At 41.9% G+C, this 26437-nt stretch overlaps 1 protein-coding gene across 2 annotated transcripts in view; it reads left to right on the top strand.

Annotated features, from left to right (window-relative positions):
- NXPE3 (neurexophilin and PC-esterase domain family member 3) overlaps nt 1–26437 on the top strand; it is a 1170309-nt gene that overhangs the window by 651275 nt on the left and 492597 nt on the right. For both annotated transcript variants that reach the window (XM_044070959.1, XM_044070958.1), the window contains exon 4: nt 7464–7537. In XM_044070959.1, the coding sequence (XP_043926894.1) occupies nt 7464–7537 (74 nt within the window). The remainder of the gene's footprint in view (nt 1–7463; nt 7538–26437) is intronic.

Here is a 26437-nt window from a genome sequence, read left to right as displayed (position 1 = left end):
TACAAGAGCAATCCTGCATGGATTTGTAGAAAAAGCATCATTTCATCATCCTCCCAATCTATTCCAAGCTTTGAGCTTTGGCATTCTCCCTATGAATACTGCAGCATATGAACAGAAGGACATAGAATAGTTGTGTAGTGTAGACACAGTGCTGGTGACTCCCTGTACTCCTACACAGTTGCTAAAATCTGGAATTCTCTTCCACCAGATATCAGATTGCAAAACAGCAGTCCCATTTTTAAAACCCAATTAAAAGCCCACCTCAATCTCATCTGGCAGTGTACCTGTACTGACCATGGCTAGCCCTGCTACCACCATTCAGATAAATCTTCCTCTGGCACTACTCAAAGGTCAAACACATAGAAAAAAACTACCATAACGAATTGTGTATTTAAACATATGTATATAACTGTATATATTACTGCACTTTCTTAATCAAATACATTATATTTTCTGTTTTACTACTGTACACTCTATATTGTACACTTCTGTAACTTCTCATCGTACTATGCTCTGATATACTATTGTTTGCTCTATTAATTTGTACTCATCTTTGACTTTTGTATTTTTATCATATATGTGGAGCTTTTGTATTTTTTATGATTGTCATATATGTGGAGCTTTTCTCCCTGGGTCTCTGCTGAAAACGGGCACCTGATTGCCCAGTCAGACCAACCCAGTAATCAAATATAAAATAAATAAAATAGTTGTGTAAAATCTTACTATAACCATAGGTGTCTCTCTCATCTATATGCTGCTGCCTTCCCCCTTATGCTTGCCTAGTACTCCTGCTGATATGCTTTTCAACTAGGATCTCAAGCTGGTGCTGGGCAGCATACAGTTCTGACATAGGTGTGTGCTGACGTTCGCTTTATACTCAGTGTCTCAATGGCTGACATATGCGTTATGTTGTGCAGCATAGCACATACCTTGCGGTAGCATGAAGACTTTTGGATACTGGCTGGATGTTTGAGTCAGCCAGAGGCGGACTCCCTTATGTTATGAATACTGCAGCATATAGAAGAGAAGGACATATATGGTTATGTTAAGATTTTACACAACTATTCTTTCTTTGAACTCTGTCTTTGGAACACGATATGAATACCTTTTGGATGTGCATAAAGCTGAACTGTGTTAACCATACCAAGTGTGGCAGATAAACTGACAATTGTTTTATTTATCTGCTAAACATCTGAATGGCTTAACATTTGAATAATGTTTGTGCATAAGACTGGCCAAATGATATTTTGCTGCTATGTACCCCTCCATAATATTTGTAACAGTCACTCTCCCATAAGTATTGTGTTCTTGCAGTGTCTTGGCAGCACAGAGAGTTCCATATTTCCACCATTTTATTTGTCAGGCAAATATGCACTATGCTTAGTCTTGCATTATCTGATGTTCTTCGTGTTTTACTGTTGCAGTCATTACATTTGCATTATCTGCTTGCAGGTAGCCCTCAGTCGGCCTGATTAACAAAGTCTTGGGTCCTGCGTCGGTTGCTGTCCCTTCTTCCATGACATCAGGTAGTCTGGGGTATAAAACATGTAGCCGACACCATTACATCAGTCTTTCTTGCTGTGCTCAAAGCAGAAGCAGTTGGCAAGTGCCGGTTGGCTGACTCCTGAAATTTTAATTTTCTAGTTTCAGAACCGAAGTCTTCGACTAAAGCGAAGCACCCTGTTGGGGAAACTTTTTCTTGCTCCTTGCCGATGTCAGTAAAAGTTAATAATTGCATTACTTTGGAAAGCAAAGACCTTATAAAGATTTTCATTCGTACTATATTCCTTGCCTAGGCCCTGACCACGATGTACCTTGCTGTCGGTTTTGTGCTTTATTTAATTAGCGCACTATCCGTTGTTGGTATATTTTCGCCTCTAAATATTTCGGTTCTCGGTTTAATTATCCAGAAATGTCATCGGTTAGCCATCCGACTACCAGGATTCCAAAAAAAATGCAAAGATAAAGACAGAGACAGGCCGCCGAGGTCCAAAACTGCCGACGACGCTTCTCCTAAGCCAGTTGCCAGTTCTCAGTGAGGCGCTTTCGCAGCCCCTGATACCCGCTACTTCTGATTCGCAGGCCTCTACTGAGACCCATTCGGAGTCCGCTATGCCGCAAGATGCTTCAACTATGGAACCCATGGATGTCTGTACCTTGGATGGGTCTGGAGCCACTGTGCAGGCACCGGCTTCTGAGGGTGTATTCAGGCCTATGGACTTGCATATTAAACCGACGCCTCCTTCTTCTCTAGGCCTTAAATCTCGAACCATGCCTAAAAAAACGACGCCCAGGCCTCTATGCCCAAAAATCAAATGATAAGAATGTCTGAAGATCTAATAACTCTAATCAGGGGTAGCCAACCCCCCCCCCCTTTCTAAGAGGCCTAGGACTGAAGTGGTTTAGGAATCTTCTGACTAGGATTCTGTTTTTTCTGATTCTTCTGATGATCTGGATTTGCCCTTGTCTACTTATGAGGATTCTGATGTAGAGGACTCCATTCCCTCTGCTTCCCCTCTAGAGGATTTTTCTTTTGGGGAAACCTTACATACTCTAAGGGAGCATTTCCACTGGGAAAGCCAGGATTTTTCTGATTCAAAAAAGAGGCTTGGGGATTTCTTACTTCTACCTCAGCATAGGCCTTTAGCTATTCCTCCTGTACTAGACATTGTTGATGATGCTTTTTCAGAATCTAGTTTGGCCCTTGATTCCTTGCCTCCTGCTCCCAGAAAACCAGACAGATACTACTGTGTCCCGGAATCACACACGTTCCTTTTTAAAAATCCTATTGCAGATCCAGAGACTATTTCACAGGGCCCCAAGGGCATTAAGGCTTCTACTGCTAAAAATCCTACCCCTTCTGATAGAGACTCCAGGGCGCTGGATAGATGGGGTAAGAAGGTTTACACTTCTGCAACCTTGGCCATTAAAGGCTTTAAACTACAAGTTTCATATGTTAAAGTATCAGCAACATGTTATTGGATTGCTTAAACCGAAAATGATGTTGATTCTTGACTATGTGGAAAATAAAGAATTACAAGATTTAATGCATTCTGCCGAGCAAGTTGGAAAACATACTTTGCAATGTGGTTTTGATTCATTAGAGGCCTCTTGCAGGGTCGCTGTTACTGGATCTGTGCTCAGAAGGCATGCTTGGCTTAAGGAGCAATCTTTGCCTGATCATGTTAAAGCTAAATTGTTGGATGCTCCCTTAAATCAGGACCACCTGTTTGGCAACAAGGCTGAGGAAGTTCTTAAAAAGATGGAAGATAAAACTAAATCTATGCAAACTGTTAAAGATTTCTGACAAGTTATGCCTCCTAGATTGAGTAGACACTGGCCCTCTAAGAATTGGTCCTTTCCGGCCCCTTCCAGGTCTTCTCAAGCCAAACCCAGACACAGCAAAAGACCCAGGGGACACACAGGACTAAGCAATGGGGGGCCTCCACTTCCAAATCTGGGAGTAATAAGACTCCCCCATATGGTAAACTGTCTCAATGACTTCCTTTTAAAATTTCCAAGCACTTATCAACTGACTGCCCCTTTGGGGGGGAAACATTGATTTTCATGCAAAGAACTGGGAACTCATTACCCATGACAAATGGGTTTTAAATATAGTGTCCCAGGGATACAGATTTCACTTCCACACGTTGCCAACACCAATCGGGTGGCCGGACCTACCTCCAAATCAGTGGGCAGAGGCCCAAAAACAAGTACTTTTTCTCTTAAGCATGGGGGCTATTCAACTGGTACCAGAAGAGGAAGAGGAAAAGGGACAAGGGTTTGTACTTGAGACTTTTCCTGGTACCCAGAAAAGACAATTCATGGCATCCTATCCGGGACCTGTCTACTCTAAAATTCAAGATGCTGACTCTTCACCAATTACTTCCTGTGTTAGGCAAAGATGCCTGGTTGGCAACACTAGATTTAAAAGAAGCATACCTGCACATCCCAATCAGGGAATCTTGCAGAAGATACCTACACTTCAAAGCAGGCTACATGCACTATCAGTTCTCTGCACTGCCCTTTGGCTTATCTACTGCGCCCAGGGTATTCACAAAGTGCCTAGCTCTAGTTATTGCATTTTGCAGGCAAAGAAATATTCAAATATACCCATACCTGGACGATTGTCTAATTCAGGCAGAAAGCCAAGACACACTTTTGAATCATCTGGCCTTTGTACAAAGGGTTCTAACTTGTCTGGGGTACACCATAAATGAAAAGAAATCACACCTGGTACCCTGTAAACAAATTATATTCCTGGAAGCAAGCTTGAATACAACTTCCCAGATGGCCTATCTCACACCAGATAAACAAATTCATTTGACAACCTACTTCAAACAAGTGGCCACAAAAACCCTGCCATCTGCAAGACAAATACTGCAAGCCTTGGGGCTCATGGCCTCCTGCATTCTTCTAATTCCATATGCAAGACTGCATATGAGGAAACTACCATGGTATCTAAAAAGCCTATGGTGTCAACATTCTCAGGATCTAGAAGCAATGATTCCTGTCATACCTTGCCTAAGCCTAGAGTTCCTTTGGTGGGCAGAGGCCTGCCACCAAAACAAGGGACTACCTTTCACACCACCCCCTGCCACCCAAACCCTAACAACAGACACTTCAGACTATGCATGGGGGACTTACCTGGTAGGGAAGTGCATTCAGGGCAAATGGACCTGCATATCAATCAAAAAGAAATGTTAGCTGTACAGAATGCTCGGACAGCCTTCAAGGACCACATTCTTCCAGAACAACTATTGGTAAAGACGGACAACACCACTGTTATGTAGTACATAAACAAGCAGGGGGTACACATTCTTACCCCCCTCTGCAGACTAGCCATGGCATTGTGGAACACAGCCTTGAGCTACCAAGTGCACCTACAAGCTCAGTTACTGCCAGGAAAGTTAAATACACTGGCAGACGGACTAAGCAGAAACCTCCTGGACCCACACGAGTGGTAACTTGAACCAATGATTTTCAACATGTTGACAAGCAAATGGGGGAGCCCTGATATAGACCTTTTTGCCTCTCCCCAGAACTACCAATTGGACAAATTTTGCACAAGGACTCCCCACAAACAAGCCTGGAAAGTGGATGCTCTGTCCTTCAGCTGGAAAAAACTATCAGTCTATGCCTAACCCCCCCTCTGCCTCTGCTCTCCAAAGTACTACTAAAAACCAAACAGGACAAACCAAGGATGATTTTGATTGCTCCAGACTGGCCACACCAACACTGGTACCCCCTCCTGCATAGTGTGTCACGGTTATCCCCATGGCACCTGCCTCAGAGTCCTTCCCTCAGCTTCTGGCTAATTACATAATCTCTCCTTAACCATCCCTCAGTAAATCTGTGATGGATATCATTTTAGAGGCAAGGAGGCCTAGCACTAGAGAATCCTATGCTAAAAAATGGAAAAAGATTCTGTGCCTGGAACCAATCTCAAGGGATGAGCACAGCAGCGCCCAATTTACCTCAGATTTTACAATACTTAACTGAGATGCTTCACAAGGGCCTGTCTTTTTCCTCCATTAAAATCCACGCTTCAGTCATTTTGGCTCATTATAACACAGAACCCCCCCCCCCACTCTTTTCTCATCCACTGCTCAAGCAGTTTCTCAGAGGGGCCAGAAATTTGAGACCACCCAGGAGAGCTCCAACCCCAGCCTGGGACCTTAACTTTGTTTTGGAGTAACTCACTCTACCTCCTTTCGAGCCAGCTGCTACTGCAGACTTAACATGTCTTTCTTGGAAAACAGCTTTCCTTTTAGCAATCACTTCAGCTAGAAGGGTATCTGAATTGCAGGCCCGTATGGCAGTGGAGCCTTTCATCATCTTTCATGCGGACAGGGGGTGTCCCTCAGAACCAATCCATCCTTCATGCCCAAGGTGGTATCCAGTGTGGCTCTTAATCAGTCCATTCATTTGTCAACCTTCTTTCTCAATCCACAGAACAAAGGGGAATGGATACTGCATTCCTTAGATGTGCACAGACAACTCAGATTCTACTTGGACAGGACTAAACCTCAAAGGAAATCTGAACAACTGCTGGTAGCATTTGCTGCAGGGGCAGAGGGGAAGGCTATTTCAAAGCAAATCATTTCTAAATGGATAGGCCATTGCATTCATTTCTGCTATAAGCACCATGGAAAACCTATCCCCCAGGGGATCAGACCTCACTGCACCATGGCTGCATCTACCTCTACAGGCTTTCTCAGAGGCGCCCCTACTAGGGACATCCTAGAAGCTGTTACCCGGAGTTCTGTACATACTTTCACCAAGCATTATTATTTGCCAATTTTTCTCTAAATCCAGAGCTGGCTTTGCCACTGCAGTCTTGCAGGGCCTTATAGCTGGTCCTAATGCTATCTAAATTCCTCCTCCCAACCATAGCTTTGGGAATCTACCCAAATGTAATGACTGCAACAGTGAAACATGAAGAATATAGTACAGTTGTGTACACTTACCATATATGTAAATGTTCGAGTGTATTCACTGTTGCAGTCCTGGTTACCCTCCCTCCAGCCCCGTAACTTATTTTGACTATACATCTACTTTCCTTTACTATGTTTAACAGCCTTTTTGATGTATTTGCTTTTTTGCTGGAGGTATATCTTTGTACCTTTATATTTAATTGCTCCCCATTAGGGGGGCACCTGACATCTGGGGCAAGAAAAACTGATGTAATGGCATCAGCTGCATGTTTTATACCCCTGACGTCATGGAAGAAGGGACAGCAACTGACGCAGGACCCAAGACTTTGTTAATCAGGCCGACTGAGGGCTACCTGCAAGCAGATAACCCAAATGTAATGACTGCAACAGTGAATACACTCGAACACCTACATTTATGGTAAGTGTACACAACTGTACTTTCTTTGGAGATTCTGCCATAGTGGAAGCCAGGATGCAGGATACCTCATTGTAATCTTGTTTCTCTCTCCAGGGCATGCATCTGCTACCCTCCGGGACTACTAAGGAAATCAGCAGTGTCATTTCCTTTGCTTAAAAAACTCCCCTTCAAAGCAAAATGATACAGCTTTATATAGAAATCTTTAAGAGGCAGGCAATTGGAGAAGGAAGTATTGTCCTTTTCTCTCTGCCTTTATCTTCCCTTTCCCTTTCTGTACTTCATGTACCTTCGTTGTTCCCTTTATTGGTTGCACTGTACAGGTCTTTTGTGGGATAGCAGCAGTATTGTTCATGGACGGAAAACTTACCTCCTTAAGCTGATGGCAGATGATGTCATCATGTTACTTCACTTGATGATCTTTATACTACTGCATTTATTCACGGTTTGGCAACAAAGTCAGACCGATGCTACCTGTTTCATGATTATGATGGGACTGATGTTTATTAATGCTGCAAATTCTTATGTAATGATATTTTGTTCTGGAAAACCTTCTCAGGAGAATATCAGTGTTACTCCTTTGAAATTAATTATTTCTTCATTTATTTCAGTGGTATTAATATCAAAGTGCCTATTTTATCCAGTGGCCCTGATTATGTGATGGTAGAGCCTTCTGGCAGCAAAGGTAAGATCAGCGAAAGCATGCAATAACTATTTTTCTGATTGAAGTAGCATTCCTCATATTTGTTCCTAACCTTTATTTGTTCAGAAGTATGTGGACAATACAAACTGAACTACACAAATTCATAGGAGATGCACTCATGAAAGTGAGTGTTTAAAATTCCATGTACTGTAAGCTGCAACTCATACTACTAAAAGTCTGAAATCTTCACTGTAGCATGTCAAGTCTGCAGGACAGTTGTACAGAATATCTGTTACCAGATGAGCACTCTCAATATTTGTACTACAGAGCACATTGGGGACAGCATGTGTTGCAGCATCAGATATTGTGTATCCACCACATGCAAGCAGTGATGGTCTGTGTTCTTTATTGGTTCCTTTGCATCATTATGTAAAATTGACAGTTGTCCTTCATTCTTTTTATCAGAGCTTCATGCTGAAAGGGTACTATTATTGTTTTATATAGTTTTCAAAAAGGATTATATGCCTAACACATTGATTGTAATTTATTTCTGCTGTTTCCTTGAGTGTCTTTGTTCGCTGGAGCTCTTCTGTGATATTGTTAGGTGTTAACTGCCCAAACAATATTCTAACCATTATCAATCACTTTACTAAAATTTTAAAGAATCCTGATGGGCAGCAAGTAGCTACTTCTGAATACCCCTCTGTTTTTGTTGCCAGGTGTACCACTTTCATTGAAGGCCTTACTTTTTTCCATCTATAGAGATACTAGAATTCTGAAAACCACTTTAGGAAAGCTAGACAAGGAGCCACTTAATCCAAAGTAAATTCTACTTTCTATGGACTCAGATTTCACTTTCCTCCAATTGAATTGATGGAACTAGGAACTCTGTTTTTTGTTCCATTGTGACTCCTCAGGTGATGTGATCCTCATTCACATCCATAATTCAGATTCATATCCTTTCTGTATTTGATGGTTTGTGGATTGGTCTTTTTATTGGTGGTGGCTCCATTGTTGATGACTGTGATCAATAACAGATGCAGGTGGTAGATAGGGCAGAGAGAAGCCGAGCTTGAAAATGGTGCACTTGGAAGAGTACTTTACACTGGTTGACAAATGAATGAATAAATAAATGAAAAGCACAGAACACTTTTTGTTTTTCCAAGCATCTTTATTAAATTTATACATATGACAAAGGCAATTTTACATTTATATAAATGAAAAACATACAAAATATCACTTTAGTTGCAAAAAATTTACTTCACAGACACCATTGAGTCAACTGTAGTTGTAAACACTATACATCACTTATAAACCATCCGGTCATTGTCAGTTAAGCATTATATAGCTCATTTAAATCCTGCCTCTTAAACCTCGTTCCTGCTTTGCATATATTGTGCCCACAATTCCCATTTTTTGTTATGTAGTTTGCTCCTTCCCTTTTCTAAAGATCCCTATTCTAGTTGTTTTATCTCTGTTACTGTATTCACTACTTCTAGTAAAGTTGGTCTAGACTTTGATTTCCATTTTCTAGTAATTGCTTTTTTTGCAGTCAACATAATTAGACTTAGCAAGGCTTTACTATGTCTAAGCAATTACAATTTTATAGTACAACTCAAAAAATCATCTCCCCAGTCAGTCCAATCTGCTCACCCAGCATCTCCGACAGAGTGGCCTGCAGGGAATCCCCTCCAAAAAATATGTTTCCAGACATCTTTCTTGCCCATCACACCTCCAACATTTGCTATCCACCTGAGAAAAATTTCTTTGGAGTCTACTTGGAGTATAAAAATACCTATGTAAACATTTTCAGGCAAAGAACCTAAATCTTATAAACTCTGATGCATATTTGGGAGATATACATATATCCTCCCCATTGTCTCTTTGCGAATTGCTTATCCATTCTCTTTTTCCAATCCTTTCTAAGCTCTTTTGATTGATTCTTATAATTATCATGCAATATTTTATATGCTTTACTAATTATTTCTTTATAAACTGCAAGTTCTGTTCTAGATTCTATTAAAAACTGTACCAGTGCTGGTCTTTCATTTAGGATCCCCCTATTTCTTTCTCTTTGCCTATACTCTGATATCAATCATTGATAGGGAAGGCAATCTCTAACCTGCAGTCCAAATAAATTCTTGGCCTGTTCCCACTGTATTATATTTCCCCTTCTAGTTATTTGCTCCCAATACCTTGGTTCTTTTGCCAGTTTTCTCCAATAAATTCCAGCCCCCTCTTGCCTACTATCTGTATCCCTGACCACAAAGCACAGAGTACTTTGAACTGTTTTGAAGACCATACAGAGGGAAGTATAAATCTGCTAGAGAATGCACAGTAGAAGCTTATTTGGATAATAAAAGGAGTGGATAAAAAAGCGACCAGAGAGAAGTTAGGAAGGCTGTAGCTCTTCTCCCAACTGTACAGAATGCAATGGGTGAATATGGTTTGGATCCACAAAATCATTAAGGGGAATTGAAAAATAATTGATCTGAAGAAGAAGGCTAAGCCTATAGAATGCAAATGGCATGGGAAAATTGCAAGTGGATGGAGAAAGGGAGGGAGAGACAGGAATGAAGGAGTAAGTGCCTGGTACCAGCTCCAACATTTGGGCAAAGTAGTAGACCATCAGTCTTCTGATGATTTAAATGCACACATGTGTATGTTGTCTAACAGTTTAAAGTATACCAGGTCCATCAGTTTAAATGGGTTTTTATTATCATTGGCATTTGCAGACATTTTAAACCTAATTTATCTTTCTGCATATTTTTAAAATAACAAAATTGTTTGAGGACCTTTAATTGCATAATTTCTGAATCTGTTAAATATGTGTCTCTTATAAGCAAATTAACTGTGACTGCATTTTCTTAGTGAAAAGACTAAAGCACGGACTGCAGTGAGAAAGACTAGACTACATTTGAGCAAACAAAGTAATTATCCAAGTTGTACATTGACATTATTGCAAATTGTAATTAACGTACATTACAAGTAGTTATATGCTTATGCATCATGGAAAAGATGTTGAAAATGTTCTACTGTGTCTCCCTCTGGTTGAGGCTTCAGCTACAGTGAAAAAGATCTAAAGTAAGCATTTTTTTTTCAGTTGGGCAGGTCCCCTCTGTTTTCCACATGGAGGGGTAGGGGGTTCATCCCATGCCTCCTTACATAAATAAGCTAACTTCCTGGAGAGACAAGACAACCAAGAGAAAAATAAAAGAAGACCACACACAGACATTGCTGGTATGCAGATATAAACTGCACTGGCAGTGATTCTGTATGGAACAAAGGATTGCTCTGTTGTGAATTTTCATCTACTTGGAACTTATTTAGTGGGCTGAGTGGTGAAAACAACACAACCTTTACAATGACATCATCTTCTTTATTTAAAACTTTAAATGAAGGTGTGGGTTTCTTTTTTTAATTAAGCTGTTTGTTCTGATTTGACTGTAATGCCTAGACAAGAGAGATCAAGTTCTTGTTTGACTCATTTTTGAGAATTACAGCTGTGGGATTTAATCCTTAAAGACTTTGATGTGATATTATTGTCAAGTGCTATCAGTGCCAGTTACAATATTTGGACTCCATGGCGTAGAAGGATAGAGCCTTTACTGTGACTCAGGGCTCAGGAGGCAGGGAGGGAGAGAACTAAGGAGATGTGTCTCTCTCACTTCTACCATGGTGGTGGGAGGGAGTTTGGTTGCACTCATTGCAACCTCCATTCAGATGGAGAATTGCAGGCTTCTCTCCAATGCTCTGCCAAGTGTGCACTGCTAGGGCCAGGGAGAAAAGGAAAAAAAAATAAACCACCCCTGTTGGTTGTTTAAGTGATGGTCCCTCCCAGTTGACTCTCATCCCAGTGAAGTGGGAATGAATAGGCCAGTTGACCGAGAGGAGGCTGATGGTTGACAGACAGTGGGAGTAAAAAAAAACAAACAACACCCACTTGACAGGAAGTAATGTAATGTCTGTTTGGTTTACGCTCACTAAATAATAGGATGAGCTATCTCCAGGGGTGGCTCATGCTATTGGGCTGCAGGACTGCAGCCCCCCCAGCTGTAAACAAAAAAGAAAAAGAAAGTTGCAGAACATCGCGCATGCCCGGCATTTTCAGACTGCTGGTGAACCAGTCGGGAGCTTGCGCACAGAATCCAGACTGTCTTACCAGCAGTCCGGATTAGGTAAAGAGCATTCAGCAGCACTATCCCAGAGGTCTATAGACTTGAAGGGGGATCGGTCTGCAACGTCCGCAGGCTGGGTAGCACCCAGCCTGCTCTTGCGGGAAGGGACGTCTTCGGATGGAAGGACTTGTTTGCATGTTACAAGGCGGATATGTTGCATGGTGGATATGCGTTAGTTTAACAGACTTTAATGAAGAACTTGCTTGGGTATTATTACAAGGTGACATACTTTGAGAGGTGGATGCGCGTTTTACAGACTTGACTTTTGACGTAAGGAAAACACACTTGACTTTGAGGTAAAGAAGGAATGTGTGTGTGTGTAATGCCCCAGGTGCTGTATGGTGATGGGTAGAGAACAGGCTTGAACCCTGTACCTTGGGCCCAGGTGGCAAGAGCCTGAATTCCCTACCCACCACATTTGTAAAAAAATTGCAGATTTTCCCCTCATATTTGTTCTGTTCTGTTCCTTATAAAATCTGTGATTTCTGTATTTTTGTGTTCTTACAATGTCAGTGGTACCATTGTTGCTTGACAGCTACAGGTTCTCTGGTTTGATTCTTGGCTGGGGTGCCTTCTGTGTGGAGTCTGCATGTCCTCCCTGTGTTTGTGTGGGTTTGCTGTGGTGTCCTCCCATTTTAGAAAGACATGTGTCTAGAGTGTTTCTCCCTGGGCCTCTGCTGGAAATTGCTTTTGGTCCAAGTCAGACTTTCCTGGTCAACAAATGTTAAATAAAAATGACAAACATTTGAATTTCAGACTTCATATTCTTCAGAAAGTACATGGTAACACAAAACCTTTTATTCTAGCAATTTTCTAAGTTGATAAGATGGATATTTGAAATATGTCCCTATTTTTGAGACTGTATTCCTCCACTATCGGCTTCATCCAGGTTTTTTGTGCTAAGGTTGAGAGCTATGGTAAGAACTGAATTCACTGAATATGTTTGGGGGCTGTATTCCCCCATTACTGACTTTGTTCAGGTGTTTTTTGCTAAGAGGTTGACAGCTATGGTGAGAACTGAATTCAGTAAATGGTAGCCATTTTAGTTTCAGTCTTCCTCTCTTTCACAAAACAGCTGATATGGCATAGTGGTATGTTTCTCTGACTGTTTTACACAGGGTCCTGGGTTCAAGACTTAACAGTGAAATGTATGGTGATAACACAGCATTTTATTCTAGCAGCTTTCCAACATTATACAAGCAGTGTTTAAAATGTGTCCCTGTTTTTTTGGGCTTTTGACCCCCCCCCCCCCCAATAAATTTTCTTGTGCTGCAAAATTCAGAGATACAGCTGAGTGTTGAGTAGATTTTACAAGGAGCTGAGAGCTGCAGGGGAGCAAAAGTTTAGCGCTACTTATGCTAAGTCTGCCTGCATTGTTAATAGCACAACAGGTAGTGTACTTGCTTTTGATGCAGAAGGCTATGGGTTCTACTCCCACAGTAGGTAGATGCATTGCTGATACTGTACTGTGTTGCAAAGGGGGTGGATGCTGCACTCCTTTTTGGCGAAGATACCTAGTAACTATGAACCTGTTATCAGTTTGCCATCCATTCCTTATTGCAATATTACAAGCTTGTTATTTTTTTAGTGTAGCATAGGCAATTTATTCCTCAAGGGCAACAGAAGTAAAGCAGTATGCACATTAGTGTTTATGGTAAATGGGGTGAAATAGCCAAGTAATGGTTCATTGGAATGGCTGCAGGGGGGAGGCTCCAGTCGACCATGATTTTGTGAGGGGGGAAGGGTGGCAAACTCAAAGACAGCCCCAGCTGAACTATACTTCTCAACTGTCCAGAGTTTCGCTTTTTATTTTTGGATTGTTCCTCATACAATTTGTGGTTTTCTGGCAAATCATTTAGGAATTAAGTCACTAAATAATGACAGACACTGAGTTTCAGACTTCACAACCTTCAGAAAAATGCATGCTAAAGCAAGATCTGTTATTCTATCAAGTGTCTCAGTTTATACAAGAGCAATGTTTAGTACTGTTTATATGTTCCCCCAATATATTTGGCCTTGTCCAGATTTCTAGCATTAACAGGTTGAGAGGTATGTGCAAATAAATTGCTTTATAGAATTAGGCATATCCAAACCTCTCAACTGTCTCCGATTTTGGCTCAAAATGTTGCTCTTCCCCTAATAATCCCTCTGTAAAATGGCAATTTTGGAAGAAAACGTGGAGGGTTTACAATTAATCTTATTCTTTTGGCTGCTCCCGTTAGGGGTCACCACAGCAGATCAACTGTTTCCATTTCCTCCTGTCCTCTGCATCTTGCTCTGTCACACCAACCACCTGCATATCCTCTCTCACCACATCCATAAACCTTATCTTAGGCCTTCCTCTTTTCCTGTTACCTGGCAGCTTCATCCTTAGCATCTTTTTCCCAATATACTCTGCATCCCTCCTCAGCACATGTCCAAACCTCTCTGGCTTTGTCTCCAAACCTTCCAACCTGGGCTGACCCTCCAATATACTTATTCCTAATCATGTCCATCCTCGTCATACCCAGTGCAAATCTTAACATCTTCAACTCTGCCATGTCAAGCTCTGACTCCTGCCTTTTTGTCAATGCCACTGTCTCCAACCCGTATAACATAGCTGGTCTCACTACCCTCTTGTAGACCTTCCCTTTCACTCTTACTGGTACTCGTCTGTCACAAATTACTCTGACACTCTTCTCCACCCACTCCATCCTGCCTGTACTCTCTTCTTCACCTCTCTTCCACACTCACCATTACTCTGAACTGTTGATCCCAAGTACTTAAACTCCTTCACCTTCGCCACCTCTACTCCCTGCATCCTCACCATTCCTCTATCCTTCCTCTCATTCACACACATATATTCTGTCTTAGTCCTGCTGACCTTCATTCCTCTTCTCTCTAGAGCATATCTCCACCTCTCCAGGGTCTCCTTCACCTGTTCCCTACTCTCACTACAGATCACAATGTCATCTGCAAACATCATAGTCCATGGGGACCCCTGTCTGATCTTGTCTGTCAACCTGTCCATCACCATTGCAAATAAGAAAGTGCTCAGAGCTGATCCTTGATGTAATCCCACCTCCACCTTAAACGCATCCATCACTCCCACCGCAGACCTCACTGCTGTCACACTACCCTCGTACATATCTTGTACCACTCTTGCATACTTCTCTGACACTCACGACTTCCTCATACAATACCACAACTCCTCTCTAGGCACCCTGTCATATGCTTTCTCTAAATCTACAAAGACACAATGGAACTGCTTCTGACCTTCTCTGTACTTCTCCATCAACACTCTCAGAGCAAACATCGCATCTGTAGTGCTCTTTCCTGGCATGAAACCATACTGCTGATCACTAATCATCACCTCCCTTCTTAACCTAGCTTCCACTACTCTTTCCCATAACTTCATGCTGTGACTGATCAGTTTAATCCCTCTGTAGTTACTATAGCTCTGCACATCACCCTTATTCTTAAAAATCGGTACCAAAACACTTTTTCTCCATTACTCAGGCATCCTCTCACTTTCCAAGATTTCATTAAACAATCTAGTTAAAAACTCCACTGCCGTTTCACCTAAACACCTCCATGCTTCCACAGGTATGTCATCTGGACCAACAGCCTTTCCATTCTTCATCCTCTTCATAGCTATCCTTACTTCCTCCTTGCTAATCCACTGTACTTCATGAGTCACTATCCGCACATCATCCAACCTTCTCTCCCTCTCATTCTCTTCATTCATCAACCCCTCAAAGTACTCTTTCCATCTGCTCAACACACTCTCCTCGCTTGTAAGTACGTTTCCCTCATGATCCTTTATCACCCTTACCTGCTGCACATCTTTACTAGCTCGGTCCCTCTGTCTAGCCAATCAATACAGGTCCTTTTCTCCCTCCTTAGTGTCCAACCTTTTATACAACTCTTCATACACCTTATCCTTAGCCTTCACCACCTTTCTCTTTGCCATGCACCTCATCTCCTTATACTCTTGTCTACATTCTTCATCTCTTTGACAATCCCACTTCTTCTTCGCCAACCTATTTTTCTGTATACTGTACTTCTTCATTCCACCACCAGGTCTCCTTGTCCTCCTTCCTCTTTCCAGATGTCACACCAAGCACTCTTCTAGCCATCTCTCTTACTAGCTCTGCTGTAGTTACCCAGCTATTCGGTAACTCTTCATTGCCACCCAGTGCCTGTCTTAACTCTTCCCTGAACATCACCTTACAATTACCCTTTTTCAGTTTCCACCATTTGATCCTTGGCGCTGCCCTCACACTCATCCTCCTCTTCTTGATCACCAATGTCATCCTACAAACCACCATCCTATGCTGCTTAACTACACTTTCCCCTGCCACCATTTTACAGTCTCCAATCTCCTTCAGATTGGCCCTTCTACATAAGATATAATCCACCTGTGTGCATCTTCCTCCACTCTTGTATGTCACCCTATGCTCCTCCCTCTTGTTAAAATACGTATTCATCAAAGCCATGTCCATCCTTTTCACAAAATCCACTACCATCTGACCTTCTGCATTCCTTTGCTTAACACCATACCTACCCATCACTTCCTCGTCCCCTCTATTCCCTTCACCAACATGCCCATTGAAATCTGCTCCAATCACCAGTCTCTCACCCTTGGGTACAGTCATCACCACTTCATCCAACTCACTCCAAATTTTTTCTTTCTCATCCATCGCACACCCAACTTGTGGAGCGTATGCACTAACAACATTCATCATTACACCATCAATTTCCAGCTTCATAAACATCACTCTATCTGACACTCATTTCACCTCCAATTAATAAATAACTGTAATAATCAGGGTTATAGATTACTTTTATTTCAGAAATGCATGTAGATTATTTTATTTTGTCAGCTGCTCAAGTTAGCAGTACTAATATTAAAAATAAGTGTCCCTTCTTTGACAGGTTCCCAGCTGTATTGTGTTGCTATTTTATATTTTTGCATCACATTTTTGGTCTGTTTTTCATGAAATTGTGTTTTTATGGCAAATTAGTGGCAAATCATTAATAATGACAGACATATGAGTTTCAGATTTCATACCCTTCAGAAAATTCATACTAATGCAAGACCTACTATTATCTTTCTAAGTTTATAAGAGCAATATTTAAAAATTGTCCTTATTTTTGGGCCTTTGTCCCACTTCTATGTATGGCTTTGTCCAGATTTCTTGCTCTGAGGTTGAGAGGTATGGCAAACATGTCAGGGCCATCACAGTCAGCCAGAGACATTTCAAATTGTGACATACTTGTTGCACCCCACTCCCCCATGTAGTGACTCTTGATGTGTCCAAGCAAGGCAAGGAGCAGACACGCAGTGTAAATGTGCAGAGTAACCCCCATCCAAGGTAGACACAATTACTACAGTGGCTTTTCATCTGTCCTTGATTTTGCAGAATGTTCTGGTTTCTGTCATATTTTTATACTGTTGATATATGCTTATTATTATCCAGAAAGTGCCTGTTGCTCTGTTTAAGTAGCAATTCTTTAATGACCATCAGGTAAGCTTGTCTGAGATTGTAAGATGCAAGTAAGTTTTAATAAGCATACTGTTAAAGAATTGCTAACATTGAAAGCCTTTCTGTTGTTGCCAGGCAGAGAATACTTACATAACTAGATAACGTAGAAACCTTGGGTATTGACATGCATATGACAGTATTTGTAATAAAGGACATGATTATAGTATTTTAAAAAGCTCATTACCTTTGTTGGAGACTTGCAGTCATCTTTGCAGGCTTTACCCGTAAACTAAACAGAATGACAATCTATCACGTGTGGTCCATAACCTATGCAGTAATCCTTTAAGCAATTTATCTTGAGCTTGTTTGCTGTCCATTTTTTACTTTGATCATGTTTTCCCCAAGAAACAAGTAGATAGTTGTTGTCAGGCAGCAGGTCTTTTTTGGATAAGAAACATTTTTACAAGTGGGGGCATCACAGAGATTGCTACTTCCAGCATGCTACTTGCTACTTTTATAAAGCTGAATATAGTACTTAAAAAGTAATTTATTTTTTTTCATGCCTCACAACCTTTTTGTTTCCATCTAGATATTAAGTAAGGTGTCATGCAGACAATGCATTGAAATATTTTTTTTCTTTTACACTTCATTTTGTCTTGATTGGACTCTCATAATGGTTTGGCACCCAGGGCAGCGTATTTAATTAAAGTTACAGTTTTTATGGTTTTGAGCATAGCTCCTCCCCTTTCTAGTTGGCTGCACCCCTTCCCATTGACCCCACCCATTCAGCTGTCTCCTGCAGCCCCCCTTTGATTTGAAGTAGTTGGCCACACCCCTTCCCATTGACCCCACCCATTCTGCTGTCTCCTGCAGCCCCCTTTGATTTGAAGTCACCAGCCACCACTGGCTATCTTTTGTTGAGTAACAGAATAGTCACTGATATGTGAGAGTTTAGAAATGTCATCTGATAATCACCTCCAAACTTTGTGATCAGTCACTGAGTGAAAGTATATGAGCTGGTAGTGAAACATGAAAGTGACTTCTCAGAGGTTTTCATTCTGTAGTTAGCAATGGAGCTGTGCCAACCACTGGCTGGATTGCTTTGGGAAAAGTGTGTGGTGTGTGTTAACATGTTGCTGGTAGCTGGTTGTAAACTAAATTAGATTTTGCTGGTCCTTTTGTATACATTCTTCTCATGAGTTCCCCACATTGGATATAATGTGGGGAAAACATGAGAACAAGTCCTCACAGGAAAGTGATAAACATAACACACACACACATTACTCACTCATATATTTATCTATGGATGTATATATATATCTGTTTGTCTCTCTCTCTCTATGTATGTATGTATATGTATGTATGTTAGGAGAAAGTCATGTCTCATATCTTAAATGTGTAAAAGTATGAAGATTTTTTTCCCCCATTTCCTTAAATATGGCATTTGACTCCAACATCTAATGCTGTAACACTGAAGCCCCTCCTTGATAAGTCCTTGTGGTAGGCTTTTCCTTTCTGTCCATCAGCATTCTGCTTTTCTGCTCTGGAAATACCCACAGTCAGGGACAAATGTGTGACTAAGTGCACCTTGACTTCAGACATTGGCTACATAAGCAGACTCTTCTTCTGAACCAGACACTTCTTTTTTATCATTCTGACAGTTTGGATCTCAGGCCTTGTTATTCCTGGTAAAAAAATCCTGTGTTTGCGTGTCTCCTTGATTGTTTTTTTAAATTTTTGTGCTTAAAGTTTTGGACTTCTTGGTAATGACACAAGGTGACGCTTCACATGACTAGGTGAAGGGTCCCTCTTGTTGGATTTCTGGCACCTAAGACTTTGCTGGGAGGATTGGCTGAACTAAAGTTTTTTTTAGAAGTAAGTCTGTTTTCTGTGTCTTTTCTGGCTTCTCAGTGGTGGGGATCTTCCAAAATTGGTGGTGGCTGGGTCCCATTCTGGTTGTCATTTTTTCCACAAGGAACTTGAAGCTCAATAGAGGTACAGCACAGGCATCCAGTCAGGGGGGAGGGGATAATTCTAGGATGTTTGCACCACCTTTTCCTTAACCGATTATCTTGGTCTTCTTTCCACCCAGCCTTATGACTGTAAGCAGCACCTTCAGTCATCTTGTTATGGATTGAAATTACTTGGGAGTGAGGTTTCCTCTCCTAGTGCTTTCATGTTTGTCAAGTTGGACTGGTTTGTTGTGGTGGATGAGGAGTAGCAAAGTGAGTTCAAACCAGGGTTCATGGCCAAGGGATGAGAGATTAGGTTGCTATCTGACAAACTGGGTGAGTTAAAGTCACAGCTGTAGGATTTCACCCTTAGGGACTTTGAATCAATATCAGTGTCAGGCCAAATGCAAACCTCTGCTCCCCTATTGCACAGAAATCTGTCTACCTGACACCTGTTGTGCATTGCTAAAACTCTAATGCTGATGATACTATAGTGTTAAGGTCTGAAACATTTGCTGCATGTAGGGCTGTTTTCTGCTGCTGGCCTCCTTGGGATTCATTGAAGAAGTCTTTGTTCTGCAAAGTTTTGGTGTTCCAAATCTGTTCCCAGTCCTCATGGGATAATGTTTCCTTTATAGAGGCCTTACAGTTCTTATGGGACTGCCTAACTCTTGTCCCAGATACTTCTGAGTTCCATTATTAGGGCCTCAGAGTGTTTCCTTATCTGGGGTAACTGTAGAGGTCGTGGTAGCTGTCAGGAGTCATACTCACTCAGCTGATTCAGCCCCAGGAGGGCTTATGCTTACCTTATTCGTACAGGAGACAGAGTACAGTGATTTTTTTTTTATCTTTCTTGTCGACTCATTCAGCTTTTCAGCTTTCAGTGGGCCAGGAGGCCATGATCCCTTCATTCCCAGTGGATGTACTAGGTAGCCAGGATGGGGGAGGGCAGTTTTTCCTAAGCTTTTTTGATAAATTGTAAACTTTGTAGACCAAATACCATGTACATAAGAAGAAGAAAAAGAAAGTGATATAATCAGTTACACACTGAACAGAATTACTATTGTCATGATACAGTTCTGTCTTGTATCCCCAAAACGAAGTCATATGTCTACATTTTTCTCCATATTACTTTGATTCAGTAGGGAATAGCCACCCTTGCCATTCAAGGCTGTTCTGCTACATTGTATCATTGACCATCATAAGCCATTAATGAAACTCTACCACTGTAACCTAGCAGTTCATCTAGGAATTCCTCGCTCTTGATTCTTGTCTGTCTCACATTCTTTTCCGCTTTATATTCCTTTGAGTATATTTATCCACCAATCCTTCTTCCTTCTAGTACCTTTCTGCCTCACACTACACCCAGCCATCCACCACTGTCAGTTGTAGCATTTCCTCCAGTGCCTATGCCCCCCCCCCTTTGTAAACTTCACACATGCATGCCACCATCTTTACCCAGTCCTTTTATAAACCTTATCCCATGGCTTTATAGCTCCTCTCCAGACTTTATTTACCCACAAAATCAATAGCATTCGGATTATCCTTCACTTCCAGCATGCATGTCTTTATTATAACTTTCTCTTCAGTTGCACAGGGGGGATGTGAAGCACCTGTGTGACCTCCTGCACAGATCCACACTTGTCTTTCCCTGATCAGTCTCCAGCAATCCTTTTAAACCTTTCTTTACATTCTGTCTCAACTCTGTAGCACAGTCTAACCAACCCACCTTGTCTCAAACTCACGCATACTCTTTCTACTTTATTCTGTCAGATCCATGTTTCTCCTCCCTTTCATTCATTCATTTGCTGCAGCCATGACTTTTTCCGGACCACATTTCTCCCCTCCTACCTTTTGGCTGATCCCCTTACAAAATCTTTTTCTGATGTGGCAGTAAAAATATAGTCTCACTGTTCACTTTTTAGTCATGGAACTCACAAATACTTTATTGTACATTTTAGAAAACAGACCAACACAGTGTCAAGCAGAAATCCAGAAAGGGCACACATGCTGTACAGATTTAATTCTTTGTATATAATAAAAGTGCATTTTACGTATAGCTTTCTACAATCAAATATTTATAAAGCATTTAGCTATATGAACTTTTTAAGACCTTCCAGGACAAAGTTTAAGACCTTGCAGTAATTGAAACATATCTTTGTTTCTCTCATCCGTAAGTTCCAGGGGAATTATCCCTCAAAAATCTGCTTTTGTTTGCAGAGAGTTTCACCCTCCACCCAAAGGTAAAAAGGGTTCTAGGTGTGTACCTCCAGCTAAGTCTACTCAGGATCCTACTTTTCAGAAGCCGCCTTTTCAGGACAAACCAGGTTCCATCTGACAGAGTGCTTCCTGTTTCTCTTGGCCAGGTTTCCTTGTCCATTTATCTTTCCCTGTCCCATATCAGTTGATTTAGGGTCATTCAGGACTCTTGGATTTTGTCAACAGGGATATTTTATAGTGTAGAAATCCCTTCCACCATCTATGGGTACACCACAACCTCCACAGGAACAGCTTATTTTCTTTCCAGAGGTGCTTCAGGCTCTTCTGGCCTCAAGACGAATTCAGGTTGTGCCCCATACCTAGTAAGGGAAGAGAAGTTTTTTTTTTCCAGGATGTTGATGGCCCCCAGGAAGGAGTGCACTTGGATACCCATTCTGGACTTTTCTCAGCTCAATACCTTTCTAATTGTTCCCTCCTTTCAGATGTTGTCCCCTCAAACCTTGTTCCCTCTTCTTCCCCAGGCCTTCCTGGTATCGCTGGACATCAAAGATGCCTATTTTCACACCCCCATCCATCCCCTTTTCAGGACATTTTTGTGTTTCGCTGTTTCTTCCTTCTCTGTTTGACCAGTTCTGCTACCCTTGATAAGTGTAAGCATGGGCCTGGGAGATGAACCATTTACAGGTTACCTGTGTCCATTAGAGACATAGGTACCAAACCAGGGATGAATTTCCAGTTTCCCATCCAGTTGTCCAAGTTGCACTTGAATTGGGTTAGGAAAGAACTCTGTTTCACATGGATTAGGAGCCTGTTCCATAGATGGGGTAGTCTCTGGGATACATACCTATCTCTCCAGCAGGTCCTGTTTATATTACAGGCAAGGTCTAAGTCTTTAGAATGGATAATTGTGGTGCTTTTTGTTTTGTGGATATGCAGAAGGTCCATCGGAGTGGCATCTGACAATGCAGTGACTGCCAGGCATAGATCTCCCCTCAAAAGCCTGTAGGAGACAGAATACAGGGATAGGGCCTTGAGGCGGTCTGCACAGGACATATTTCTTACGCCCCATATTCTTTTAGTGAGGAACCACTGTGGACATTCTAATTGATGGATATGCCTGGTTAGGTACATACCAAAGGGGGCATTGTACTCAATGATAGGTCCGATGAATGCTGGACACAGTGGAACAATGACTTGCTTGGACTTAGATGCAATACCTTTGTTTAGAAGTTGCACAACATAGAATGATATCCTCACCACTGTAGACATGTGATGATCAAAGGCTAGATTACTATCTATTTGTGTCCCTAAGTCCCTGGCTACTGGGTCAGATCTAAGGGGTGTGTTGTCAATATGGTAGTTACCAGGGATGGATGACTCCCCCCAAAGGATACTATTATGCATTTTTTGGCATTTAGTTTTAGCCCATGGCTCTGCCACCAGTTGTTTGTCTGTCAGCCCCTCCTGTAGAACATTTGTGTCAGTGTGAGATTCAGTGACAGCTCCTAATTTGCAGTCATCTGCAAATTTAGTCAGCCAGAGACCACTGACATTGACCTTGACTTCTGAGAGGTATATGCCAAAAAGGAGTGGTTCAAGGACTGATCCCTGAGGGACTCCAGTTGTGACTGGCCTCTTTGTAGAGGTGGCTCCCCAATTCTAACGTCCTGGGTCCTGTCTGTGAGCCATTTGGCTATCCACCCGGTGACAAAGGTTTGTACCTACCCTCTTGAGTTTCTCAACAATGCCCGAGTGGGGTATTGTGTCAAATGCCTTGGCCAGGTTAAGGTAGGCAGAGTGAATGATTCTGCCCTCATCCATTGCTTTTGTGACCTTCTCAAAGAAGTCCACTAGGTTGAGTAGGCGTGATCTGCCCTTGACAAAACCAAACTGGGTTGGGTCTAGTGTCTGGAGGTTTACTACATCTCTGTTGATCATCTTCATGATCATTTTTTCCATGGCATAACATATAAGACTAGTGAGACTTATGGGTCTGTAGTTGGCCCACCTTTGTGCAGAGGGATGACTGTTACCTTTCTTCATTCATGAGCCACAAAGCCTGTTTGGAGGCTAAAGTTAAATACTAATTCTAGAGGCTCTGATAGGTCATGTTTCATGCTATTTAGAAGGCATCCTGGGATATTGTTTGGGCCCATTGATGCAGTGTTCTTGGTCTTAGAGCATTAAGGACGTGTTCCCTAGAGATTGTAGGAGAAGTTGTATTTGATGATATTTCTTGAGGGAAGGTTGAGGGGGATAGAGAAGTAAAGTTGGAGCTGAATTTATCAGCCAGGAGGTTTGCTATATCTTCTGGTTTAGTATAGGTGGCTCCATTACAAAGAGCTCTGCACACAATTATGCATTGCCTTTGAGGTTGCGGACATAGCTAAAGAATGCTTTGTGGTTGTCCTTGACCTTGGAGGCCAAACTTGCCTCAAAATTGGCTTTGGTAGTTGTTTGCTTAGTTTGATGAAATTGCTGTTATCCTGCTGGGTGCTGCACCTCCTAATTTTTGCCATGATTTTCTTCCCCCTGTTATAGAGGTGATTGATTTTGTGACTCCACCAGGATGACTTGTTTTTTGAGTTGGTTCTGTACTTCTTTCTGGTGGGTACAGCTGCCTCTATGCAGCAACTTAATAGCAGGAGGCTAGCCTTTGAATAGTTACTGAGTATTCCATGTTTAACTGGGAGCCCAGGTTTTATTTTTACTTCAAAGGAGACCATTTTGTGGTCTGACTTTACCAGGGAAGGCATTACAGTAGGGGATATGCAGCAGTCTCCCATATTAGTGAGGACCAAATCCAGTATGGTTGCACCCCTGGTTGGTGTATTGACTATCTGGTCTAGGGAGTTTGTGCTTACCAAATCCAGGAATCTCTGTGCATGTACGTTTAGTGTCGTATAGGATTCTCAGTTAATAGTGGGGCAATTAAAGTCACCCATGAATATGGTGTTGGGTTGGATGGTTATTGTTTCTAATGAGTTTAAATACATGGTATAGGTTTCCTGGGTCATAGAGGGGGACCTATAGCTTGCAAGGAAGTGATATTGGATTTTATCTATGGTGATCTGAACATGTAGCAGTTCAAGTGCATTGTCCTGTTTGAACAGCCTTGAAGTATATTTATTTTTGATGTAAATAGAGACACCTCCACCTTTAGTCCCTGCTTGTGAAGTAGCTGGCCTAACTGTGTGGAAGGCATTATCACCTTGCACTGTTGGTGTGCTCTCTGCTGCTTTAAACCATGTCTCAGTGACTACACAGACATCAGCATTCTCTAGGGTAAAGAGAGCTTCTAGGGAGTGGAGTTTTTTTTGTTTAGACTACTAGCATTGAGCAGTAATACCTTTAGATTTTCTTGGTTTTGATTTGCTATGTTGGAAGTGCTTTCAGTTTGCCATTGCTTAAAAAAGGCACTATGGGGGAAGACAATGTTTTAGCTAATATTCAAAATACTAGAGGTGAGAGGTGCAGACCATCCCTGGCAAAACAGTGTGATCTGTTGACCATCTCTTTACATGCTGACAAATCTTGCACTCCCTTAGAATGACACCAAAAACTAATCCAGTTATTAAAGTCAGTCATCTTTTGTTCGTACTGTGGCATCATCCTTGGAGAAGGTAAAATGCTGAACAATGCTAGGCTCATAGCAGCCTGAGACACATATTCTGAGAGCTCCATGATGTATCTCTTCATGTAGTCTAGGGAGGTACGTCTCAGTTCATTTACTCCCACATGGATTATGACTGAGTCATATTGGTAATTGTGGTCCAGTGACTTGAGTGTATGCGTAATGTGGTGGATCCTAGCCCTGATAAGCAACTGACTGTAACTTTCTCCTTACTCAGCCTGGTGAGAGGGACATCAGTGTGTCTCACAAGGGAGTCTCCAGTGACCAGAATGTTGGATTGTGTGATGACTTGCCTTATGGTCTTAGAGGTAGAGACTCCATGAGATGTAGCTCTATGTGTTGATGTGGGTGTTGTTTTGAAAGAGTGCATTTGGGGATGTTGAGGGTATTTGTTATGTGTACTTTCTTTGTGGTTTAAGAAGGTTACATGTAAGTGCCTCAGCATATGTGGGTCTATATGTCGGCTTTTAATTGTGCGTGATGGGTGCAGCGTGTGTACTACCGACAAAACTTATTGACATTAGGAGGACTTTTATGTGAGAGCTTTGCCTCCAGTAACACTGTGTAAATACACCTCTCACATACCATATCAGTTTGTTTGAGAATTAACTGGTTGTCAGTAAACATGAGGCAATTTCTACATTGCCTCAGGATGCCCATATCCAGCAAGCCGGTAACGGAGACAGTAGAAAAGTTCATATCCCTGGCAGCAGACCCCTTTTTTATTGATTAGACAGTTGGAGTGAGAATATCAATCATTTCCTTTTGTAGGATGAGAGGGGTTGAGACCTTTTCATATGTAGACAAACTACTCATCCAGGCTTCACCACCCGAGGATCTGCCTCAGGACCTTCAGTTTACTGTGTGCCTGTTACAAAGCCTGGGGTTTACTATAAACATTCAAATAGTTCCCTCTCAGGATCATATTTTTCTCTGTTGCAGGATCCAGACCAGTTACATGCTGGCATCTCTGCCCACATCCAAGGCACTTTTTCTGATTGCCTTTTTCCAGTCCCTTTTTTTCCTCTGGCTTCATTCACAGCCAGGGATTTTCTCAGGGTTCTAGGATTCATGACTTACACCATTCCTATGTTGCCTCTAGCCTGGCTCCATATGAGAAAACTCCAGTGGTACCTCAAGTCTTTGTGGCTACAGCACTGTCATCTAGTGGATTTCATAGTTGCATTCCTTCCCCCGTCTCAAACCAGAGCTTCAGTGGTGGATTCATCAGCTTTCTCTCAACCCAGGCCTTCCTTTCCAACCTCCAGTCCCATCTCAAGAACTCTTTTTAGATGCCTTGGACAGAAGGTGGGGAGCTTTCTTCAATTCTCTCAGGGTCCAGGGACTATAGACTCCTGGCAGAGGTCAGATCATATCAACATCAAGGAGATGAGAGTTTTCCTTTTAGCTCATCTGGCTTTTCATTCTGTTTTTCTTCCAGGGCCCCTCAGAGTTTTCACAAGCAATAACATGATGATGTGGTATGTAAA

The sequence above is a fragment of the Protopterus annectens genome, chromosome 5.part0 (assembly GCF_019279795.1).
Source record: "Protopterus annectens isolate FY-2018-M chromosome 5.part0, PAN1.0, whole genome shotgun sequence".
NCBI lineage: Eukaryota > Metazoa > Chordata > Ceratodontiformes > Protopteridae > Protopterus > Protopterus annectens.
This window is presented reverse-complemented; position numbering and strand designations above follow the sequence as displayed.